The sequence below is a fragment of the Pristis pectinata genome, chromosome 22 (assembly GCF_009764475.1).
Source record: "Pristis pectinata isolate sPriPec2 chromosome 22, sPriPec2.1.pri, whole genome shotgun sequence".
Classification (NCBI taxonomy): Eukaryota; Metazoa; Chordata; class Chondrichthyes; order Rhinopristiformes; family Pristidae; genus Pristis; species Pristis pectinata.
The window spans coordinates 3,564,509-3,586,573 of record NC_067426.1 but is presented as its reverse complement, the minus strand read 5'-3'; the positions used below and the strand labels follow the sequence as shown (position 1 = coordinate 3,586,573).

At 43.5% G+C, this 22,065-nt stretch overlaps 1 protein-coding gene across 1 annotated transcript in view; it reads right to left on the bottom strand.

Annotated features, from left to right (window-relative positions):
* Positions 1-319: 319 nt before the first annotated feature.
* Positions 320-22,065, bottom strand: part of cd164l2 (CD164 sialomucin-like 2) — a 53,777-nt gene continuing 32,031 nt past the window's right edge. Inside the window, exons 7-8 of the mRNA XM_052036470.1 lie at positions 12,505-12,673; positions 320-6,367 (exon numbers count right to left, since the gene is read on the bottom strand). Coding sequence (XP_051892430.1) covers positions 6,361-6,367; positions 12,505-12,673 — 176 coding nt within the window. The 3' untranslated portion in view covers positions 320-6,360. The remainder of the gene's footprint in view (positions 6,368-12,504; positions 12,674-22,065) is intronic.

Below are 22,065 nucleotides of genomic sequence, written 5' to 3'. Positions count from 1 at the left end.
CACCTTCCCCAATCTGCATCAGATTTAATCCAAACTCAGAAAGTGGGTTGATTTTCCCAGGCACTGAACAACTAAACAGCTAAACTGCTGGTGAATCCATTTGCCATTTCTATGACAGCAAAATTCAGGCAAATAGGACTAGCTTAGATGGGAATCTTAGTCAGCATGGACCAGTTGGGCTGAAGGGCCCATTTCTGTACAGTATGACTCTACAGAAGAACAAACTCAATCCATTCAGGTGGAGACAAATCCTCGTCACAGAATCAGGCTTTACTATTGCTCAATTCTAAGCATCAGACAAAAGTCAGCAAGAGATGGATTTGTTTGAAAAGTCAAGTCAAATTTATTGTCATGTGCACAAGTACAGCAAGGTACAGGTACAATGAAAAACTTGCAATCTAAAAAACAACTATACTCTATAACTGAACATACCATTCACCAATGAAAAGGGACCTCCATTATCCCCCTTGTGTTTTAGCGAAGCATTGGAGTTGAATTGAAAAGTCAGGCTTTGAGGTCTAGTGCATTGAGATGCAAAACATGATAAACAAAAATGCAACCACACCAGTTATTTCAACAAATTTTAATTTTCCTTTCACACTAATATCACAGCAGTAAAATTATTGGCATGTAGTTCACATACCAGAATACAAGTACTTGATTACAAGTGATCAAAATAGTGCAATCACAATCCAAGCAGTTTCCTAAAATTATTTATATAAAAACCATTGAAGACAAACATTTAAAAAGGGCCAAACCATTCATCCATGTAAATAAATAATCTACCTTACTGGTGACAAATTATGGCAGGTACTTTTTTTTAAAATATACAAGTGTGGAAATCCATATGCCAACAATGCTCTAAATAGGATCAAGAAACAAAACTGAACTGGTTCTTTCACACTCCTGGCTTTGATTGCCATCAAAGGGAACTAAAACAAAAAAAACTGCACTGAACAAATCCACTCACTGCCAGAATAGAAAATATTACAACTTACTCGACACAAGGCACCTTAAACACAATATCTGTGCAGCAAAGCCACTTACAAGGCAGTTAGGGGAGTTTGTGCTGTTGATGTACACAGCCCAGATATAGGTTAACAACATCTTAAATCCTTAACAGGAAGGAACCATTAACTGTCACAATTATTCCATCTAGTACTGGGTAGCAAAGAAAAAGGGAAACAAAATACAACGAATGCATTGTGGTCGTTAGTCCACAATTAGTGATAAAATGTAATCATTTTCTTGTGTAATTATTTGATGCTTCAAAGACAAACACTCCACATATGGAAGGTGGCAACATTAAAATCTTGCATATTAGGATGCAAATGTTTGAAGATATACCAATGATCTCACAGCTAAGTCAACTGAACAATGAAGATGTGATAACAGGATTGAGAACAAGAGAGTTTAAGGATGGCGTATCACACTCAAAAGCAGTGAAGTGTGATGGTCCCAAAAGCATATTCCACTGCAAGAGTATGGAATTTTCTCACCTTGTCCTTTAGGAAACTCAAGTGCCCATTAAATGGCAGCCTGCAATATTGACAAGGATTGGGTGGTGGATTGGGATTAGTGCCAATGAGCCCTCGATCCAAGCCAAACCCAGAGTGCGGCAGCGAAGTTCCCTTCGTTTGTTGACGGCACAGGGCCATAGTTGCAAAACTGCCTCCAATTTGGCAAGTATGGTTAAAGCTGAAATCAAACTATTGTAACTTGTTTTTTTTTGCTTTACAAAAGTAGTTCAGACTCCATGATACTACAAAAGACCAGAATGAGTCATTTTGATAACAAGCCTCATTACTAACCAGCACTAGACCAAGTTAGAAAGTTTACCCTTCTCTCTGCACTATATCCAATGAAGCTCTCCGTGAGAAACTGGAATTTTGTTGATCAATGAGTTACTTTGTAAAAGACGACATGAATAAATTGTCAAAATAAAGAAACAATAGCAAGTTTATTGGCATTTAATAGTCTGGTTCCTCAATCATGTGAGGATTGAAAGCATCCTGGCCAGTTTAGGTGTTCATGGATCAGGGAAAGGTTATACTTGTGTTTTGTATGTACATTAACAATGTCAAATAAGACCAGCTTTCATGGAGCAGACACTGGCCAAATTGGGATGCTTTGGTAGGGCCATCAAAGGGTTCAATAATGGAGCAGAATTCCTGGTTGTAATCAAGATTCCATTCAGGAATAACCCCCAAGGGAGTAAAATTTCATTCTTCCCACTACCCCCAAGGGAGTAAAATTTCATTCTTCCCACCAGCTAGTGCCAACCGTTGTTGGAATGGACAGAATGTTGATATACAGCAAGTTCAAAGTAGCAAGCTCATTGGAATTGATGTCACTAGACTTTTGTCCAAACTTGAGAGACCATAAAAATAACTCAGCATTTCCAGTGTACATCCTGCTCCTCATTTTGCTTTGCAGGAGCACAAATAGTCAGCATAAAACATTCACACGGGAGGCTGCGGAATCATCTATGCAGTTTTTAAAACTTGTACTGAAATTTCTAAAACCGTCACCCTAAGGCAATGCAACCACTTAGTTATTCAAGTGTGAATGCCATCATTGACAAAGGCACCTTCATAGTCTAATTTTCCTCATCAGTTTTGGTGGGGGGGGGGGGGGGGGAGTGGTGGAGTCTTTGGTATAATTGCAAAACAGAATGCAGTCTCCAAATCGGCATCGCTTTTTAGCTGATGAGTCACAAAAAGAAATTAAAAATAATAATAGAGGCTAAAGACCTCTGCCAGAAACCTATCCAATGACAATGGGATGGGGGGGGGGGGGGGGGGACAACAATACAAAAACATGAACTTTAAAAAGCAGATCCCCATAATTGCAATCATCCCTCACCCAGGCCAACTCATGACGTGACACTCAAGGCCAATGACCTGGTGTTTGGGTGAACAAAAAATAGAAATAGCTTGCAATGTGAAGGGAATAACAAAGAGTCTTGTATCAGAAACAAGGGTGACAGCAGTTTCAGACAAGATCAATTTTACTCAAGATGTCAGGTGGGAACTGAGAAGCTTCTGTTGTGTGGAAGTGGTGCTGAAGATTTCAGCTCTACACCAAGAGTTGGATTCTTACAACTGCACACTTGGAGGAATGACAGGGAGAGTGCATGAATGATAGAGAAATGGGGGGCGATGTGGGAGGGAAGGGTTGGATAGATCTTCTGGAAAGTTGATGATCCTTAAATTTTTCCTCCTGCTGCGTCCTTCCAGGTCGATGATCCTCTGTTGTTGCTTCTCCAGGTTTTGCTTGGTCATAATTAAAGCTTTTTCAAGTGAATGAAGTTTGGCATCTCTCTCTTTACCAGCTTGGTCGAGTTCAGCAATTAGTTGCCTTTGTTTGGCATTCTCCTGGATAAGAGTATTTTGTTTTTCTTCAAAGTCCTGTAAAATGGACTTCAATTCGGCAAAGCTCCGGTCAAACTTTCTATCCAGATTAGAAATAGCTTCCAAAGTAGGTTGGTCTCCATTACCATTAGCTGATGCTTTAGATCTGGTATTCATTTTAGCAGTTAAAAATCAAGATTAAACTTGTGCCAGTATTGTAAAAGACTTATTAAAGAGTGGTAAATAATAGATTGAAAAGTACTTGGACCAAAGCCAAGTTATGACTTAGTCCATCGAGCACCACCAGACCTCCCTGGGTTGGATAGATCTTAGAGCAGGATAAACTGTCAGCACAACATCGTGGGCCGAAGGGCCTGTACTGTGCTGTAATGTTCTATGTTCTAGGACAAATGTGCACCAAATCGTCCAAAGCCACATGAATAGTTTTGTTCCATTATCTTGCGGAGGCAACAACAGCAATTAGAATCGGTAAGCACAACTCCCGGCACAATCTTCACCACAAACCTGTGATGCACAAGCTTTTTCCTGGCCCTCCTTTCTTCCACTTGAAAGGCCATTAGTTGACTGTGAAGCCTTTTAGGACTCGAAAACATGCAAGAATTAGATAAGCAAGTTGTTCCTTCTAACAGCCTCTTCATTAGATTGAACAGCAAGGCTGCAGAAGGTGGCTTGGCCCATTAATTTGGGAGTGGGAGTGGGAGTTGGAGGTGGCAGGTACGCAAAGGCTGAAATTTGGTGCTCATTAAGAACGGTCAGATGTGTTCTCAAAGATCATAGAAACAGATTAGACAGCATGAGATTCTGTACTCGTCAATGGGTTAGTTGGGAGTCTGAGCTGCATCAGGTCTATGCAAGATGGGTTAAGGGAGCACGTGATTAATTTCAAGAGGCTGTAAATAAATGTGAAAATCCAAGTTTGTTTTAAAAAAAAGAGACTTCAAAAGATGGGAATTATTGCAAGGTGGCAGCAATAACATCCCAAGGCACTTCACAGGGGTGTGATCAAAAACCTGGCAGGACTACATGGAAATCCCAGGATAGGGCTCAGAGCCAGGAAAGTATTCCTAGCATAATTGGGAAACGTTCTCAGCTTTGCAAATATCTTGGAAGGATTGTAGATCAGACCCATGGATGGAAAACGAGGCTGAGGCTTTTTAAAATTGAGGTGTTGCTGGACTGGGAGCCAGTTGGGTCAATGAGGTGAAGGGTGGTTGGAAAAATGTACAAGTTGGGATATGGGGCAGCAGAATTTTGAGAGGTCACATCCATGGAGATTCAAGATTGGCCAGGAGGGCACTGGCATTGAATTTATTTTCAGACTCCCTGGGTTTCTCCTGCTACAACAATCCAATCCTGTGGTGCATTTTCTGACATGTTAGTGGAAAGACACAGGAGCTAAACATGACCCTAACAAGATAACATGTTCAATGGTAATGATTAATCACTTAGAAGAGTTTAATAGCAGAGCCTTCACTGCTGCAGTTACATGATACCACCTCTATCCCTGGCAATATCGTGGAGTGCATATTCCTGCTATTTCTGGAGGGAATTAAAGAATAGCAGCCATGGATTCAAAATGGACAATGGACTTACATATTGACAGATTAAACTGGGAAGTGAACTTTTCCAGAGAATAGAACAGAAGAGCTGGTAGGATCAGAAAGGACCACCAAAAAAAAAAGCCAAGTTGCTTCATCCCATCTACCTAAATACTATGATGTGCTCACAATAAATGGAACTTATCTTCAGCTACTACAGGGTACTCCTGGCAGCTCAGGACACAAGCAAGGCTCCATGCACCACAACCCCTCCATTCTTCAATGCAATTGCTTCCCAGAGCAAGGATGCAATTCCACCTGGTGTAATTATTGACAGTAATGCCATAGACCCAAGAATTGACAATGCAAAGCTATTCTTTTTGGCAAGTACCTTAGCTAATCTATCCAAGGCAAGGGAAAAATGTAATTATTTACTTAAAATACACAGCTGTACAAGGCTTAGCTGTCAGTCAACAGTATAGGTTTGATTCAAATTGACTGCTGTCCAGTTACAGCACCATGCTTGCCATGTCTACTTCCGAACTGTTGTACTGCTGTTGAGCAGGGAAGAGTTGGAACACAAACTACCTCCACCAGCTTACTTCAGGCTGTCACCTGGGGGGGGGGGGGGGGGCAAAGACATCATTGCAGGTTTGCCCAAAGTGAGATGCAGCAATGGAGCACAGCATCTTAGGTGATGAAAGTAGGACATCCTCTGAAGAAAGTGCATCAGTTACTTGGGTAGATGAGGAGGGAAGGAGGAGGAAAACACATTGTAATGTCAACAGCACCTTCAGTAATTTAACCAAAGCACCGATGGATCATTAAACCACAGCAAGGCCAAGCAGAGCAGGAGGTCCCACTGCAGATATAATGTGCATGGGAGACTTGCTAGCAAGTAACAGATGTACAGAACGCTATTCAAAATGGTCTTCCAAATGGCCAAATGCAAGCCAGAACCTACTTGACATTGGAACACAAATCTCGCAGCCTTTTCTTCTCCAGTAGAGGAACGTTTGTGTAAGGTTTCAGGAAGCAACATTTACAGCAACACAATAAATTTAAGTTCATAATTAAATTTTGTTAAAACTAGATAAACACTTGATCTTAAACCAAACATGATCAAAGCAACAGTCAATAAGATAAAAACACTCCATTTTACAGGGTTTGGCTCAATAGTTAAGTCAAACCATTACTGTATGTTCTTGTTAAAAGGTCCTGGTGCATATTCTTAGTATTATTGGGGCCAATGCAGAGACTAGTCCTGAACATACTCTTGCATCTGCCGCAAATTACATCCATCACGTCAAAGGCAAACAGAACCGTAATTCCATCCATTGAAATGCTGTACAAATGTGACATTAGTGAGGAGAACGTCAGTTATTAAATGTTTGTTGGGAAACAGAGCGCAGTTTGGCCACTTCAAACCCGGCACTTCCATCCTTTGATTATATCCTATTCAACCAGAACACAAGGTTTTTTAATTTGCTAACAAACTTATCATTGCAGTTGAACATAAAGTAGTAATACATTAGGAATGGACAAACATCTTTGGTAAAACTGTCTCAATATACAAAATGCACGATTCTTTGAGATTCTCCATGGCTTTTAGATATTGTCACAAAAGTTCTTTCCCTCTCTACTTATCTTGGAACTAAAGGCTGGTATTGCTAATTCAAAATCTCGAGACATGAAACGTAGGGACACAAACAGATGAATTTTCTAAAGCAAAACGAAATTAACATATGAAGCAGACATATCAGGGAATTTCTTTCAACTTAAAATCAACCACAACGTTTCAGTCAAAAGCTTTTGGAAATACTGTTGAATACCAGCAGGAAGACGAGCCTGACTTCAGCAATGCACAGTTAAGGCTACAATATATTTAGTGCACCACCAGCTGATTTTTATACATATTGGGAAAGAGTGCTGCAGAAATCTGACCAGAAATGAAAGCTTGAAATGGTGGTGCAGAGACTAGACGTCAAATCCCACTCTGGCAACTGGGAGATTTTAGTTCATTAAATTAATTCTGGAATAAAGATCTAGTCTCAATAACAGAATATGAAATGTCAACAACCTTACTGAAAAAGCATTTTTTTGAAAAAAAACAGCTAATTTTATGCAACTCCAAACTTTGAACAAGGTGGTGGAAACTTGACTGCCCACTGACAGCTCCCAGAACAGGGGCAGGGCATCCAAGGTAGATTTGATCCATATTTCTGCAGCTTGATGACAATTACCCAACTAGCTTTTGAAAGCAGCTGTGAATGTTGCCACTGTCCTGTCAAATTGAGTGGATTTTAACTCTAAAATTAATACCCCACATTTCTGTATGATCAATGCATCTCCAAGTATGGGGAGCACTACCAGACAGTGGCAAAAAACTGTCCCCCATTTGAAATTTATACCACTCTTCAAAATTGTAGGTTGTATTCTGTCCAGATCTGCCTTGTAATTTCACCAAAGCCCATTCACCTCCAATATTCACTAATAAACACTCCTTTAAACACATCAATAGATGGAATTCCTTATGCTTTCACTGTCAAATGATCACTCATGCCTTCTCCCACTTCCTATTTTACTCAGCATGTGACAACCCCTACAAGTCAGTGAACCCAACTACCATATTTTTAAAAACAAGAGGCATTCATTATTGGGATGAGGGCTTCACTTCCAGTATTCTTGCCCATCCTGAATCAAACCCCACAGATGCTGCTCGACCTGCCCTGCAGAGTTCCTCCAGCAGATTGTTTGTTGCTTCAAAATCCAGCATCTGTAGTCTCATGTCTTAGACCACAATCTGTCCGTCTCACCAGGCAATAAAAGGTCGACTCTATTTCTATGGGTCTGGAGTTACAATATAAACCCAGTCAGGCAAGCAGATTCCCTTGCACACAGGACGTTAGCAAACCAAGTGGATTTTGGCAGACCAAAGTGCTCTGCCTGTGACCGCAAGAAACTGCAGAGAGTTGTGGACACAGCTCAGCACATCACGGAAACCAGCCTCCCCTCCATGGACTCTGCCTACACTTCTCGCTGCCTTGGTAAAGCAGCCAGCATAATCAAAGACCCCACCAACCCTGGACATTCTCTCTTCTCCCCCCTCCCAATGGGCGGAAGATACAAAAGCCTGAAAGCACGTACCACCAGGCTCGAACACAGCTTTTCTACCCTGCTGTTATAAAACTATTGAGTAGTCCCCTAGTACAATAGATGGCCCTTGACCTCACAATCTACCTCGTTATGCCCTTGCACCTTATTGTCTGCCTGCATTTTCTCTAACCGTAACACTTTATTCTGCATTCTGACATTGTTTTCACTTGTACTACTTCAATGCACTGTTGTAATGAAATGATCTGTATGGATAGCATGCAGAACAAAATGTTTCACTGTATCTTGGTACATGTGACAATAATAAACCAATTTACCAATAATACTGTAGCCCCATGGAATCCAAGCTCTTTATTCCAAATGTAATAAATCAAATTTAAATTCCCCAGCTGCCTTGGTGGGGTTTGAACTCATGTTCTCAGAAATAATCATTCCCAGTAATCTCACTACAATACTGCCGTTCCCCAAAAAAAACAGTTGGCATGTTGCTCCCATTATCACCCTGATTGGCCGGTATGTGTAGACAGTGGCAGGAGCAAATTGCTATTTTGCAGTTGTTTTAAAAAGAGAAAAAAACAATATTAGGGATTCAGTTGTAGATATAATCCCACAGACAGGTCAACATAAATAATGCTCTACCTGTATCCTAGAGTCTATATAAAACCACGAGGGGTTGAAACGCCAATCAGGAGAGCAACTTTGTCCTAATGCTGCCTCTTTAAATGCAATCAATTAACGGTCCAAAAAAAGTGTCAACGTCTAGTCTACTGACAGACAACTTGGTCAAACCCAATTTAATGCTTGTTTAGGCAGGTTCAGAATTTATGCTGTGTGGTGTGCATGACACACAATGCAGGTCAGTGTGGCGAGACACTTGGTTTCAACTTGCTCCTGATGCGTTGCATCAGCAAGGCAATGAGCAGGAGCTCAGCAGCTCCCCTCAGAGTGAGTGGGAGACTATTCCCAACCTCTAGGTCAGAATCCACTGATGCATTTGGAGCATGATCTAGAGACCACAAATGGAGAAGCCTGCCTTCCATGGAAAGGATAAAATTCACACACTTTAGTCAATTTGAAAACAAGGCACTTTCAGAAATATTTCACACTTGCTCACAGTTCAACATTGTAGCCTGCAGACCATAACAGAGCAATGATCAACAACTACTGACTCTAGGTGCTAATCACTTAAGGCTTAAAAGTGAAAAAACCTCTAGGGTTTTCATTACGCAACGGTGGTTAACAAAAGGTTAATTTGTTACTGGATTATGGTTCACCAAAATGCTAGTCCATCATGGGCATGACAAGACTATGATCCAATGTCACTGATCATTAAAGGCAGGTAGTAGTAAATCTTCAAATATGGAGCTTTACAAAAGCACAGTTTGTACCTACGTACATGCATACTATATTAAAACCTCTAAACTTAAACAGTTTATCATTGTAAACAGAATTTAAACAAATGCACAGCAAAAGAATCTGCACTCAAATGCACCGTTACACACAAACAAATGTATCTTGCTGTTCATCTACAAAGCAGATTAGCTCATTTACAGGAAAGCGATGTTGTAGCCACTTCTTACATAATCTATTGCGTCTCCTCACTACTTGCAGCATGTAAAGGGTTAAAATGGAACAAAGAGAGACAATGAAGCACACAGGACATTGCAAAGCAGTATGAACTACAGCTGCACTTTATTATTTAACATCTGATTATAAATTTTGCCTCAGTATCTCTGAAACACTCGGTTGCAGAGAGAACAATTCAGAAATAATTACTTCACTTCTCCTGTTTGTAATAACAAGTTTGACAAATACTAATCAATTTAGAACTAGAAATTAGAAAACAAAAAGAATTTTTTTCCATCTGGTAGAACTTTGGAATGAATGAGGGATCAGTTTGGTATGTAATTTGAAAATCTGTGATTCATCTCAAACGTTTGCAGATATTAAGTCAACAGTAAATTTATCAAAATCAATGATTTTTTTTGGTGAGGATATTAAGAAATAGGCAGCTGAGCCAGAGGTTAGGTAGGGATTAGCTGTGACCTTATTGAATGGCCAACTTGTGTTTCCATGTGGGAGCTTCAGGCAAAAGCTCGAAAAAATCACTGGCCAAGTCATGAAAGCGTTACAAATAGCACAAGCCCCCACTTCAATCCATAGTGTACGACTGTGGTGGCTGCAATATGGGAGAGTGCTTGAATGACTCAGCGGAAACAGTCAAGGGTTCCCACTCCCCATTCACTGCTCCCTGCTGGCCAAGATCCAAATTCTACCAAAGCTCTTTAGGATCAGTCAGCTTCTTCACACAAATACAAATCAAATACTTACATGGGTGAAGTACTAGACAACTGTTAGCCCTCAAGGGCATACAGGCATCAATGAAAAGTGTAAACACACACACTAAGAAATAGAGGGAGCTACTGATACCCAACATTTCTTGCTAATTTTAAGCCAAGATGAATCCAGTGCCCACAGCTAGCATCAGCAGCTGACCCATTGTTAAAGTTACATTTCAATTAAAATGTGGACAGAAAGATTTCTACAGGGGCTCAAACTGGACTGAGTGAGCGACCCAAGTGCAGTTGGAACCTTGACCTGCTGAGTTCCACCAGCAGATCGTTGCAGTAGGCACCACCAATACATGAACAAGGCTATGGACTGCACACCATCTCAGACCAGCAGGCATTTTATTGTTAAAAGGGCACAGGGGCCCTTCATGGGAAGAGTTTCTGATCCACTCAAACGTCAAAACAAAATACCTCCAAAGCCATTGACATTTTAACAACTGTTTGATGTTGACCTTCAATGTTCCCTCATCATCTGTCTAATGGTTTCAATTTTCATTTCACGGCCCCTTGATCATCCCAAACCCCAGCGGCACAGTTAGTACCAGCTGTTGTCCCATAGTTCCAGAGACCCAGGTTCAATCCGGATACTGTTCACAGGGAGTTTGCACGTTCTCCGAGTGACTTGTGTGGGTTCTTCCCCTCCTTCTCCTCTAACTGCTCCAGTTTTCTCCCACATCCAAAGAGATGCAGGTTACTGTAAATTGCCACTAGTGTGTAGGTTAGTGGTTGAATCTGGGGAGAACCAGTGAAAATGAGGAAATAAAATGGGGGGGGGGGGGTCAGTGTCCATTGCTGCTTTATGGTCAGCGTGGAATCAATTGGCTGAAGGATCTTGTTTCTGTGACGTATGACTATCACAACATTTCTGGTATCCTTCCCAAATTTTCGTTGGTCTGGAGGCTGCAGCTTTGAATTTATTCCTCAGCTTCTCACATACAACACTGGATCAGGCAGCATCCTTCCTATTTAACGTTGACATTGCACATTTTGGTTCTAATGGAAGGTCATGGTTAACCATTTTTCTTCACTGATGCTCCTCAACTTGCTGAGTATTTCATGTCTACACCATAGCATTTCACCTTTGCATTTTGTATATCATATTGTTGTGCAAATTTGGCTCTCAGTCTGAATGTTGGGCAGTGGGTTTGGACAGGGAAATTCTCCAGTTTTTTCCTCAGTGAGTTCATGTGCCCAGAACCTGGCTTCCTGTCTCTGAGTCTCCCTGCGGGATTTACATGTAAAGCGACCAAACAGGTGGACAACACAAAGTACAACAAAAAAAAACCCATCAGCATTTCAGGTCTGTGAAGCTTTGTCAGAACTGGGAAAGAGAAACAAGTTAGTTGAAAAAAATATTGATCGTTTCTCTTTCTACAGATGCTGCCTGACCTGTTGAGTTTTGCAGCAATTTCGGTTTCAGATATCACTGGAGTTTGAGACACCAGCTGTACTGTTTTTACTAAGTGGCATAGTTGTCAATTAGATCCCTGCAGAAATTCAAGGGTTTTCACTGCTGCATTTACTAAATCCCTCGTTCTTCAATTTCAATCACAGGATCAGCAACGTCAGTCCTACATCCAATATTTTGAATTAGTCTACATTGGGCTGGTCACAATTCTGCACTTTGAATCTTTTATCCAACTAGTTCTGCATTTCCTTAATTTCCTTCTTTTTTCCCCATTGTTTCTTGCCTGAACTTGAGGATTGGATTTGAGTTTGCTGATCTTAAGCATAGCAGAAGCATTGCTCCAAAGATAGACTCTTGTGGCAATCTATTCTCCAATATACGCCATCTTATCCCTTCCATTAGTTTATCCCAGAGCATTCAAAGCTTACAAAAATATAACCTTGCTACATTTTTTCAATTCATGGGAGTGTAAATGAATTGGTGCAAAGTTTTATTTAAATTTAAATTAACAATTGTATTTGAGTCCTAATGTAGGCCCTCAACTAGTTTCCATCAGCAAACCCAATTCATTCTACAAAGTATGCAGAATTAAAGTTTAATGAACAAAGCACACAGGACAGAGCAGAAAGACAACACACAAAAAGCAAAGCACAGACAAAAAGGTTTGGGAAGAGTCTGCAGTACAGGAAGATGGCTTGCCACACACGGTTGATGCTTACAGAGTTTGGTAGGTTCCATCTCGTGCTTTGAAGAATTTGATTGCGAAGAAAAATGCTGCCTCAGCCCCTAGAACCAACACCATTCCACCAATGAAACTGGCAGGGTCAAAGCTGGAGGGTGAATACACGGGAGCCGTTGTTGGAATCTCTGTGGTGCTGGTGGCAGGTTCTGTAAGAAAGGAGCAAAAAAACATCTACAGAAAAAGTCCACAGATCAGTGCATCAATGGTCAGATTGCCCTACTGCTTTAAAACCAGCCAAGGTTTAAAAATAAATTGCCTGCAGCAAAGCAAGTGTATAGTATCCATTGAGCCCATCAGGTCCCTGCCAGCTCCCAGAACAATCCATCAGTCCCATTTCCCTCATCTGCAGCTTACCCTGAAACTACTCTCACATGACCGGCAACTCCTTTGATTCTGTTGCAACTGACCTACATTGAACACAGATTGGGGAACAGAGGAGCAGAGGGAACCTTGGTGTACAAGTAGACAGATCCCCAAAGGTGGTAGCACATGTTGATAGGGTAGTGAAGAAGCCATATGGGATGTTGGCCTTGATCAGCGAGGGCATAGAATGCAAGAGCAGGGCAGTCAGACAACTTTAGAAACATTAATTGGGTCACAGCTGCAGTATAGTGCATCCCTGGTCACCAGATTCCACTGAGGCAATTTACAATACCCAACTAACATGGGATGTGGGAAGAAACTAGAACATCCAAAGGAAATCCACATGGTTACAGGGAGAACATGCAAACTCCACACAGATGCTAGAGCCCAGGGGAGCAGCACCAACTGATGCACCACCATAGTCCTCTTGGAGTGGGCTTCTGAAGTGTCACTGCATTGCTGAGCATGAACTTCCATCTCACCGATGCAGGACACAACATCCACCAACTCAGAGACTCAACTTAAATCAAAATTCTACAGATGCTGAAGGTTCTCAACACATCGGGTAGCATCTGAGGTGGGGGAAGATTCAAATTGACCATTCATCAGACCTGGGAAAGAAGTGTTAGAGAAGTTTTAACAAATGGGGTTAAAGGTAAGGGAGAAATGAAAATGAAACATGTGGGTGGGAAGGAAGGAGAGATCATACAATGCTTCTGGTGGGAATGAAAGGTTGGGTTAGGGAGGTACAAATGGGAGATGCAAAGATTATCCGAATTTACAAAACAATGCTGTAAAATCACAAATTCTTACAATGCTACTTAATCAGTCACTGGATTTGATATCTAGTTCACAAGAATGCAAGGTGCCCAGTCAGTGCTGGAGTGCTCTGCCTAAACTTCATTGGAAGACCAAAGGGAGATGAACAGCGAGACAGGACTCTCCCCCACACCCCCCCCCCCCCACCCATGTTCTTCCAGCTGTGGCTGGCAGAGGGGTAGCGGGTGCTCACTTACAGGACAGGGGTCAGGACAGGGCAGGCACGGTAGTGTAGCAGTTAGCGTAACGTTATTACAGCGCCAGCGACCCGGGTTCAGTTCCAGCCACTGTCTGTAAGGAGTTTGTACGTTCTCCCCGTGACTGCGTGGGTTTCCTCCAGGTGCTCCGGTTTCCTCCCACATTCCAAAGACGTACCGGCTAGGAAATTGTGGGCACGCTAAGTTGGCGCCAGAAGCGTGGCGACACTTGCGGCTGCCCCCAGAACACTCTACGCAAAAGATGCATTTCACTGTGTGTTTCGATGTACATGTGACTAATAAAGATATCTTATAGTTTTGGACCACCGATCCAAAGTTCAAATTCCACTGTTGCACCTGAATAGCAATAGAAGGCAGTTCTCTGACCTTTTTAAACCTGCTCTGCTGTTCATCATTTTCTTGCTCCATCTTCATCTCTCTGGATTCCTCCAATATCCAAGAATCCATCAATGTGAGTTTTGAATGCAACGATTGAGCCTCCAGTCCTCTAGGGGAGTTCCAAAGATTCACCACCGTGTGCACACTGACCATCAAGTATCTATCCACACTAATCCCATTTACCAGCACCTGGCCCAGAGCCTTTATTTCTTGGTGATTCAAATACTTGTCCAGGTGCTTTTAAAGATGACGAGAGAGAGAGTACCTCCACCACCCATTCCAGATGGCAGCCACTCCCTTACTGAAAAACATTTTAGAGATCCTTTTAATCACATTGCTCCTTACCCTAAGCCTATGCCCCCTGGGTTTAGAGTCTCCATTATGGGGAAGGTTCTCTTAATTCACCCTATCCAAGGCATTTAATTCTGTACACTTCCTATCAGGTCCCCTCTCAGCCAGCTCTGCTCCAAGGAAAACAGACCCAGCCTCTCCAATCTCTCCTCATAACTAAAATGCTCCATCCTGGTGATTCTCCTCTGCTCTCTCCAGTGGAATCACATCCTTCCTACGGTGACCAGAATTGGACTCTACTCCAGCTGTGACCCAATTACTGTTTCTACAGCTGTTTGATGACCATCCCATTCTACGCCCTCACTAATGAGGGCCAGCATCCTATATGCCTTCTTCACTATCCTATTAACATGTGCTACCACCTTCAGGGAGCTGTGTATACTTGTACACCAAGGTCCCTCTGCTCCTCAAGGTTCCCCACTCTGTGTTCAAGGACACAGTTCAAGGGTTCATTCAGAGTTCAGAGTTCACTTGGTGTTCTCTGTGCTGAAAACAAAGTTCACTCTGTGTTTAAGGACACAGGTTGAGCGAGCTCGGGCTTTTCTCTTTGGGGAGAAGGAGGATGAGAGGTGATTTGATAGAGGTGCACAAGATGATAAGAGGCATAGATCGAGTGGACAGTCAGAGACTTTTTCCCAGGGCGACAATGGCTAACATGAGGGGACATAATTTTAGGTGATTGGAGGAAGGATGTCAGGGGTGGATGTCAGGGGTAAGTTAGTTTTTTTTTTACACAAAGAGTGGTGGGTGTGTGGAACGCACTGCCGGCAGAGGTTGTGGGGGCAGATACATTAGGGACCTTTAAGAGATTCATAGATAGACACATGAATGACAGAGAAATGGAGGGCTATGTGGGAGGGAAGGGTTAGATAGATCTTAGAGCAGGATAAAATGTCAGCACAACATTGTGGGCCAAAGGGCCTGTACTGTGCTGTAATGTTCCATGTTCTATGTTCTATGAAACTCAAGAACGTTTGAGCATCAACACCACCCAATCCCTGGCAGTTGGGGAGTGCAAATCAATCTGGAATTAAAACTATAAGACTAATCATAAACAATGATCTAGTTCACTGCAGGGAAGGAAATCTACCATCCTTACCCCAATCTGCCCTACTTGGTGCCAGACCCACAGGACTGACGTTCATCTGCCTCCTCAGTTCAGAGGCAATTAGAATAGACAACAAATGGTGTTGTTGATACCATCCACATCCCCCGAATGAATAAAGTCCAACAACCACTTTTCCAAGCAGCTTCCTTTCCTACCTGGTTCATTCAACAGGTGCTGTGCTAAAATACACACAACTGATACCCTTGTCCCTTGCTGAAGTCATGAGTTTAGAGACATTTGCATGCATGGGGAACATTTAAGCTGTCTGTTAGCTGCTAGTTTTCTCCATTAAGAGGCTGACTACCATAGAAATATTTGAAGTGCAAAAAGTGTTTTGGGATGTCCCAGGAAAGTCAAATATACAATTGCAAGGGTTCCTTTAATGGATTGGATTCATGACAGAATACTACAGGTAATCCAAGGATTACACTGCAAATGGGAATTAACTTAAATAATACAAAAAAAGTTTCCCAAAATCTATAACACAGCATCTAACCAGATGAAATATGGAAAGCAAGTTACTGCATTTCTATAGTGCCTTGCACAACTTCATTACATATCCAGTTGACTTGCAGCCAATGAAAACATTTGCTGGCCACCGTTGTATGAAGTCCTGCTGCAGTTCCCTGCAGAGCAAGCTCCAGTAATGCAATAATGACCAAGATGGCGCCAGGATAAGCAAAATGGTGCTGGAGCATGGCGACTCGTTGCAAGCTGCTCTCTGCAGATCTACTCATTACTTCTATAATCGTTATAAAATTTTAAATTTTATATCACTAAGTATCACTAATAATGTTCTTTAAAATCTTCTTACAGGGCTGGCAACCTTCCGACTTCCAGGAATTACTGAGCAACTGACCTGACTCCCGAACCCAAATGGAAACGACCAGCGGGGCCCAGGACAGGCCTGTTCACCTGGAAGCCTGTGCAGGGTGGAGAGCCAACCCCATGGAGGCCCCCAATCGCCAAGACTCGACTCCTGGACCCCACTGGAACTCCTGACGCTGAGATCCGAGGACCCAGAGTGAAGACCTGACTAACGGGAACTCCCGACGCCAACACCCATGTCCTGACCTATCTGGAGGCCCGACCAGTGGAGGCAGAGTCCCGAGGCCTGACCCGACGCGGGGCCCAACCAGCGGGTACGCCCAATACCAGGGCCCCTCTGGATCACAAGCCTGACCCCACGGAGCACCTGGGGCCGAGTGCCGACACGGAGGCCCCCCCAGACGTCCCCACTTACCAGCTGGGACAGACCGCTCCTCTTCAGGACCTTCATACCTGTATGGGAACAATAGCTTACCTCACAGGCCAGTGGAATCCACTCCAGGTCCTCCAAGTCTGTTCACAAGCAGTCACTTACCTTCCAGTCCAGGTGAATCTACTCCAGGTCTTCCAGGTCTGTCCCTAAGCAATCACTTACCAGGAGGCTCCATTCCAGGACCAACGAGTCGCAGCCACCTCGGATGCGGAGTAAAATGGCTGGGCTGCAGGTGAGGCTGAAACAGTGTGGGTACAGGACCCCACTCCCCAGCATACCACTAGCTAACGTCCAGTCCAATGAGAACAAAGTTGATGAACTATGGGCAAGACTGACCTACCGAAGAGAACTGAGGGACTGGTGTGTGCTGTCTCACTGAAATGTGGCTTACACCTGCTTCACCTGACTGTGCCATTCAACCTGAGGGCTTCTCAATCCACTGAATGGACCATACAGCATCCTCGGGCAAAGTTAGAAGCGGAGGGGTCTGCTTGTTAATCAATAACTTGTGGTGCTCGGACGTGACGGTCCTGGCGAGCTCCTGCTCACCCAGCCTGGAATATCTAACGGTGAAGTGTCGACCAGTCTACCTGCCACGGGAGTTCACTTCAGCTATCCTGATGGCAGTCTACATCCCGCCCCAGTTGGACATGAAGCCTGCACAATGAGCTATACTCTGTGGTCAACAGCCTTGATAAAGGATACCCCGAGGCCCTCTTCATTATTGCAGGTGACTTCAACCAGGCCAACCTCAAGAGTGTGCTACCAAAGTACTACCAGCACGTCTCCTATCCCACCAGGGGCCCTAACACCCTTGACTATTGCTATACAACCAAAGATGTCTTCCAAGCCACCCCTCTCCCTCACATTGGTAAATCAGACCACTAGACCTCCCTGCATACAAACAAACTGAAATGGGAGGATCCAGTAAAGAAAGTTGTGCAGTGCTGGTCTGAATAAATAGAGGAGCTTCTACACGACTGCTTTGAGTCAGTGGACTGGTCCATGTTCAAAGACTCAGCTGCCAGCCTAGATGAGTACGCCACCACCGTCACAGACTTTATCAGCAAGTGTATACCAGATAGGACAATACGGGTGTTCCCAAACCAGAAACCATGGATGAACCGGGAGATCCACTCCCTACTGACGTTGAGGACTGACGCATTCAAATCAGGTGACCCTGACCTTTACAAGAAATTGAGATACGACTTCTGGAAAGCTATCAGAGATGCCAAGAGACAATACTGGTTCAAAATAGAGTCCCAGACCAGCCGTCAGATGTGGCAGGGCTTACGTGCTATATCGGGCTACAAAATGAAGTCGGGCTGCATATTCAACAACAGCGCATCCCTCCCTGATGAGCTTAACGCATTCTATGCGCGTTTTGAACAGAAGGGGATTGGTTTGTCACCACAAACCCTGACAGCCTTCAATGCAACTGAACCTGTGGTCACCGTCAAGGACGCAAAATCAGTCTTCCGGAGAGTGAACCCGAGGAAAGCATCTGGCCCAGACGGTGTCCCTGGCAGTGTGCTCAGATCTTTGCTGATCAGCTGGCGAGAATATTTGCAGACATATTTAACCTCTCCCTGATTCAATCTGAGGTCCCCACCAGTTTTAAGACCACTATCATCACGGTACCTAAGAAAAAAACAAGGTTACGTGCCTTAACGACTACTACCTGGTGGCCCTGAAATCCACCATCATGAAGTGCTTTGAGAGGCTGGTCATGACACGCATCAACTCCAGCCTCCCAGAAAACTTTGACCTACTGCAATTTGCCTACCACTGAAACAGGTCTACAGCGGATGCCATCTCCCTGGCCCTACACATCTCTGGAGCATCTGGACAGTAAAGACATCTATGTTAGACTGTTGCTTATTGACTACAGCTCCACCTTCAATACTATAATTCCAAGCAAACCCATCACCATCATCCAAGACCTGGGACTCAACACCTCCCTCTGCAACTGTATCCTTGACTTTCTGACCAACAGACCACAATCAGTGAGGATAGGCAGCAATACCTCCGGCACGATTATTCTCAACACTGGTGCCCCACAAGGCTGCGTCCTCATCCTTCTACTCCCTATACACTCATGACTGCATGGCCAGATTCTGCTCTAACTCCATCTACAAGTTTGCAGATGACACCACCCTAGTGGGCTGTATCTCAAATAATGATGAGTCGGAGTACAGGAAGGAGATAGAGCGCTTAGTAACATGGTGTCATGACAACAACCTTTCCTTCAATGTCAGGGAAACAAAACAAAAGAGCTAGTCATTGACTTCAGGAAAGGGGGCAGCGTACATGCACCCATCTACATCAATGGTGCTGAGGTCAAGCGGGTTGAGAGCTTCAAGCTTCTAGGAGTGAACATCACCAATAGGCTGTCCTGGTCCAACCACATAGACATCATGGCCAAGAAAGCTCACCAGTGCCTCTACTTCCTCAGGAGGCTAAAGAAATTTGGCATGTCCCTTTTGACACTCACCAACTTTTATCAATGCACCATAGGAAGCATCCTATCTGGATGCATCACAGATGGCAACTGCTCTGCCCAGGACTGCAAGAAACTGCAGAGAGTTGTGGACACAGCTCAGCACATCACAGAAACCAGCCTCCCCTCCATGGATTCTGTCTTTACCTCCTGTTGCCTTGGTGAAGCAGCCAGCATAATCAAAAACCCCACCCACCCAGGTCATTCTCTCTTCTCCCCTCTCCCATCAGCAGAAGATACAGGAGCCCAAGGGCACATACCACCAGGCTCAAGGACAGCTTCTACCCCACTGTTATAAGACAATTGAATAGTTCCCTTATACGATGAGGTGGACTCTTGACCTTGCAATTCACCTTATGACCTTGCACCTTATTGTCTAACTGCACTGCACTTCCTCTGTAGCTGCGACTCTTTACTCCGTACTCTGTTATTGTTTTACCCTGTACTACCTCAATGCACTGTGCAATGAATTGACCTGTACGATCGGTACGCAAGACAAGTTTTCCACTGTACAAGTGACAATAATAAACCAATACCAAAGGTAACCCATTCTTGGCAAGATAGCAAAGCTTGTGTTGGGCCTCTTTGTAACAGTGCAAATTCAAGAGCTTACCAAAGTCATACTTAAAGATCCCAATTTCAAAAAGTGGTTCCAACACTTCAGTAACAAGTCAAATTTCCATCTCCCTTAGTTCATACTTTGTGGGCTCTGCAATGGATACTGCAACCACACAGAAGGACATCAGCCAGTCACCAACTTCACAGCCCATGAATCCTGGACTGGAACTCCAAACCTGCATCACTGAGCCACATTACAGCTTAGCTTTCAGCACCCTTACTTGGAGGGAGGCGATCCGGTTTAGGGTGGGAGGGGAAAGATTTAAAAAGGGACCTGAGGGGCAACATCCCCAACCCCCCCCCCCCCCCCAACACACAGAGGGTGGTGAGTATATGGAACGAGCTGCCAGAGGAAGTGGTTGAGGCAGGTACAATAGTATCATTTAAGAAGCACTTGGATAGGTACATGGAGGGGTGGGGCTTGGAGGGGTATGGGCCGAACGCAAGAAATTGGGACTAGCTGGATGGGCACCATGGTCGGCACGGACTGGTTGGGCCAAAGGGTCTATATCAGTGCTGTACTGGTCTATGACCCTGTGGCTGAGGAGAACGCATTTCTGGGATCTGAACAATTATTTAAGCAGGAAAGGGGGAAAATATACCATTTAATAAAACAACCACTGTTAACAAAGCTTAGAGAATAACATGCTTGGTATTTGGTGACTCAAATATCAAGGTTTCTTACCCAATTAGTAGCAACTTGCATAGAAATTCTAGAGCACTGCAGTAACAGGGAACAATTGTGTGGGGGATATACTGGACATTCCCAACCACTACTCATTGGGGTGGGACAGGTCAGATTGGCCAAGTGCTTGACTAGAGCCCAACGGGGAAGGGGGAATAGACAGTGGGCAAGGGGGAAAACACAAGCATCAGGCAAGTAATTTCACTCACCACTTTCCTTAGTCTAGCACTGCCAAGAGTATTGTCCTGAGAGTGTCCAGGGATGAGGGCTCCCTGGGTAATGTGGGCAAGTTACTGCAATGTTCCAGAAAGGAATGTCACATGGGGACTGACATCATCCTGACTCACACCAGGAAGGATCTGATTAAATTCTCTGAATGGTTGCTATTGCAGTTCACAATGGGGGAAGGACGCAGAAAGCAAGCTGCAGAATCTGGAACAGCATCATGTAATTAACTTGTGGGCACTAGGGAGGTACAACAGCAGAGCAATTATATCACTGCAAATGGTCTCAGAGGCCCAAACTAATATTGAGACACCTGGCTCAAATCGCATCTTTGCAGTTATCCAATTAACCAAAGTCTAGAATAGTGACAATTGGTGGTATTGACCACAAAATTGTCTGATTGTAATAAAAAAAGAGTTGATTCACTAATGTTCCAAAGGGAGAGAAATATTTTAAAAACCCAAACTGGCTGATGTGACTCCAATTTGTCCTCCAAAATTAATTCTTGGCTTCTGGGCAGCGTTCACTAGTAAGGCCGTCAATGAAAACCATCAACTAGAAATGACTAAACTAAATAGGGAACCATTTGTACTCTACATTCAGTCACATGATTTAAAATTAACCAAGTTGAAGAGTATTTTGAGCATGAATGGTTAACCTTTCCCAACAGTGCAGCTCGGTTGCGAGATCATGCACAAGTTTGACGTGCTGCTCAGACTGAATGCTGGAAATGATTCCCTGTACTGGTTAAACCCAGTCATTTTAATTTTACATGGATGAAGTGCGGCTCAACATGTTGCAATACTCCCTTAATAATTAAATGGGTCTTCATTTACTACAGTAAATAAATAATGAGGTTATCCAATTTAAAAGCTCCACATCAAGAGGGATTTATTTCCTAATGCCATGGGACTGAGTTGACTTCCTGAAAGTTCCTACTTGCTTTTAAAGACTCACTATGAGAAACATAGGTTGTAACAATTATGATTATTTTGCTTTTCAAGAATATGCC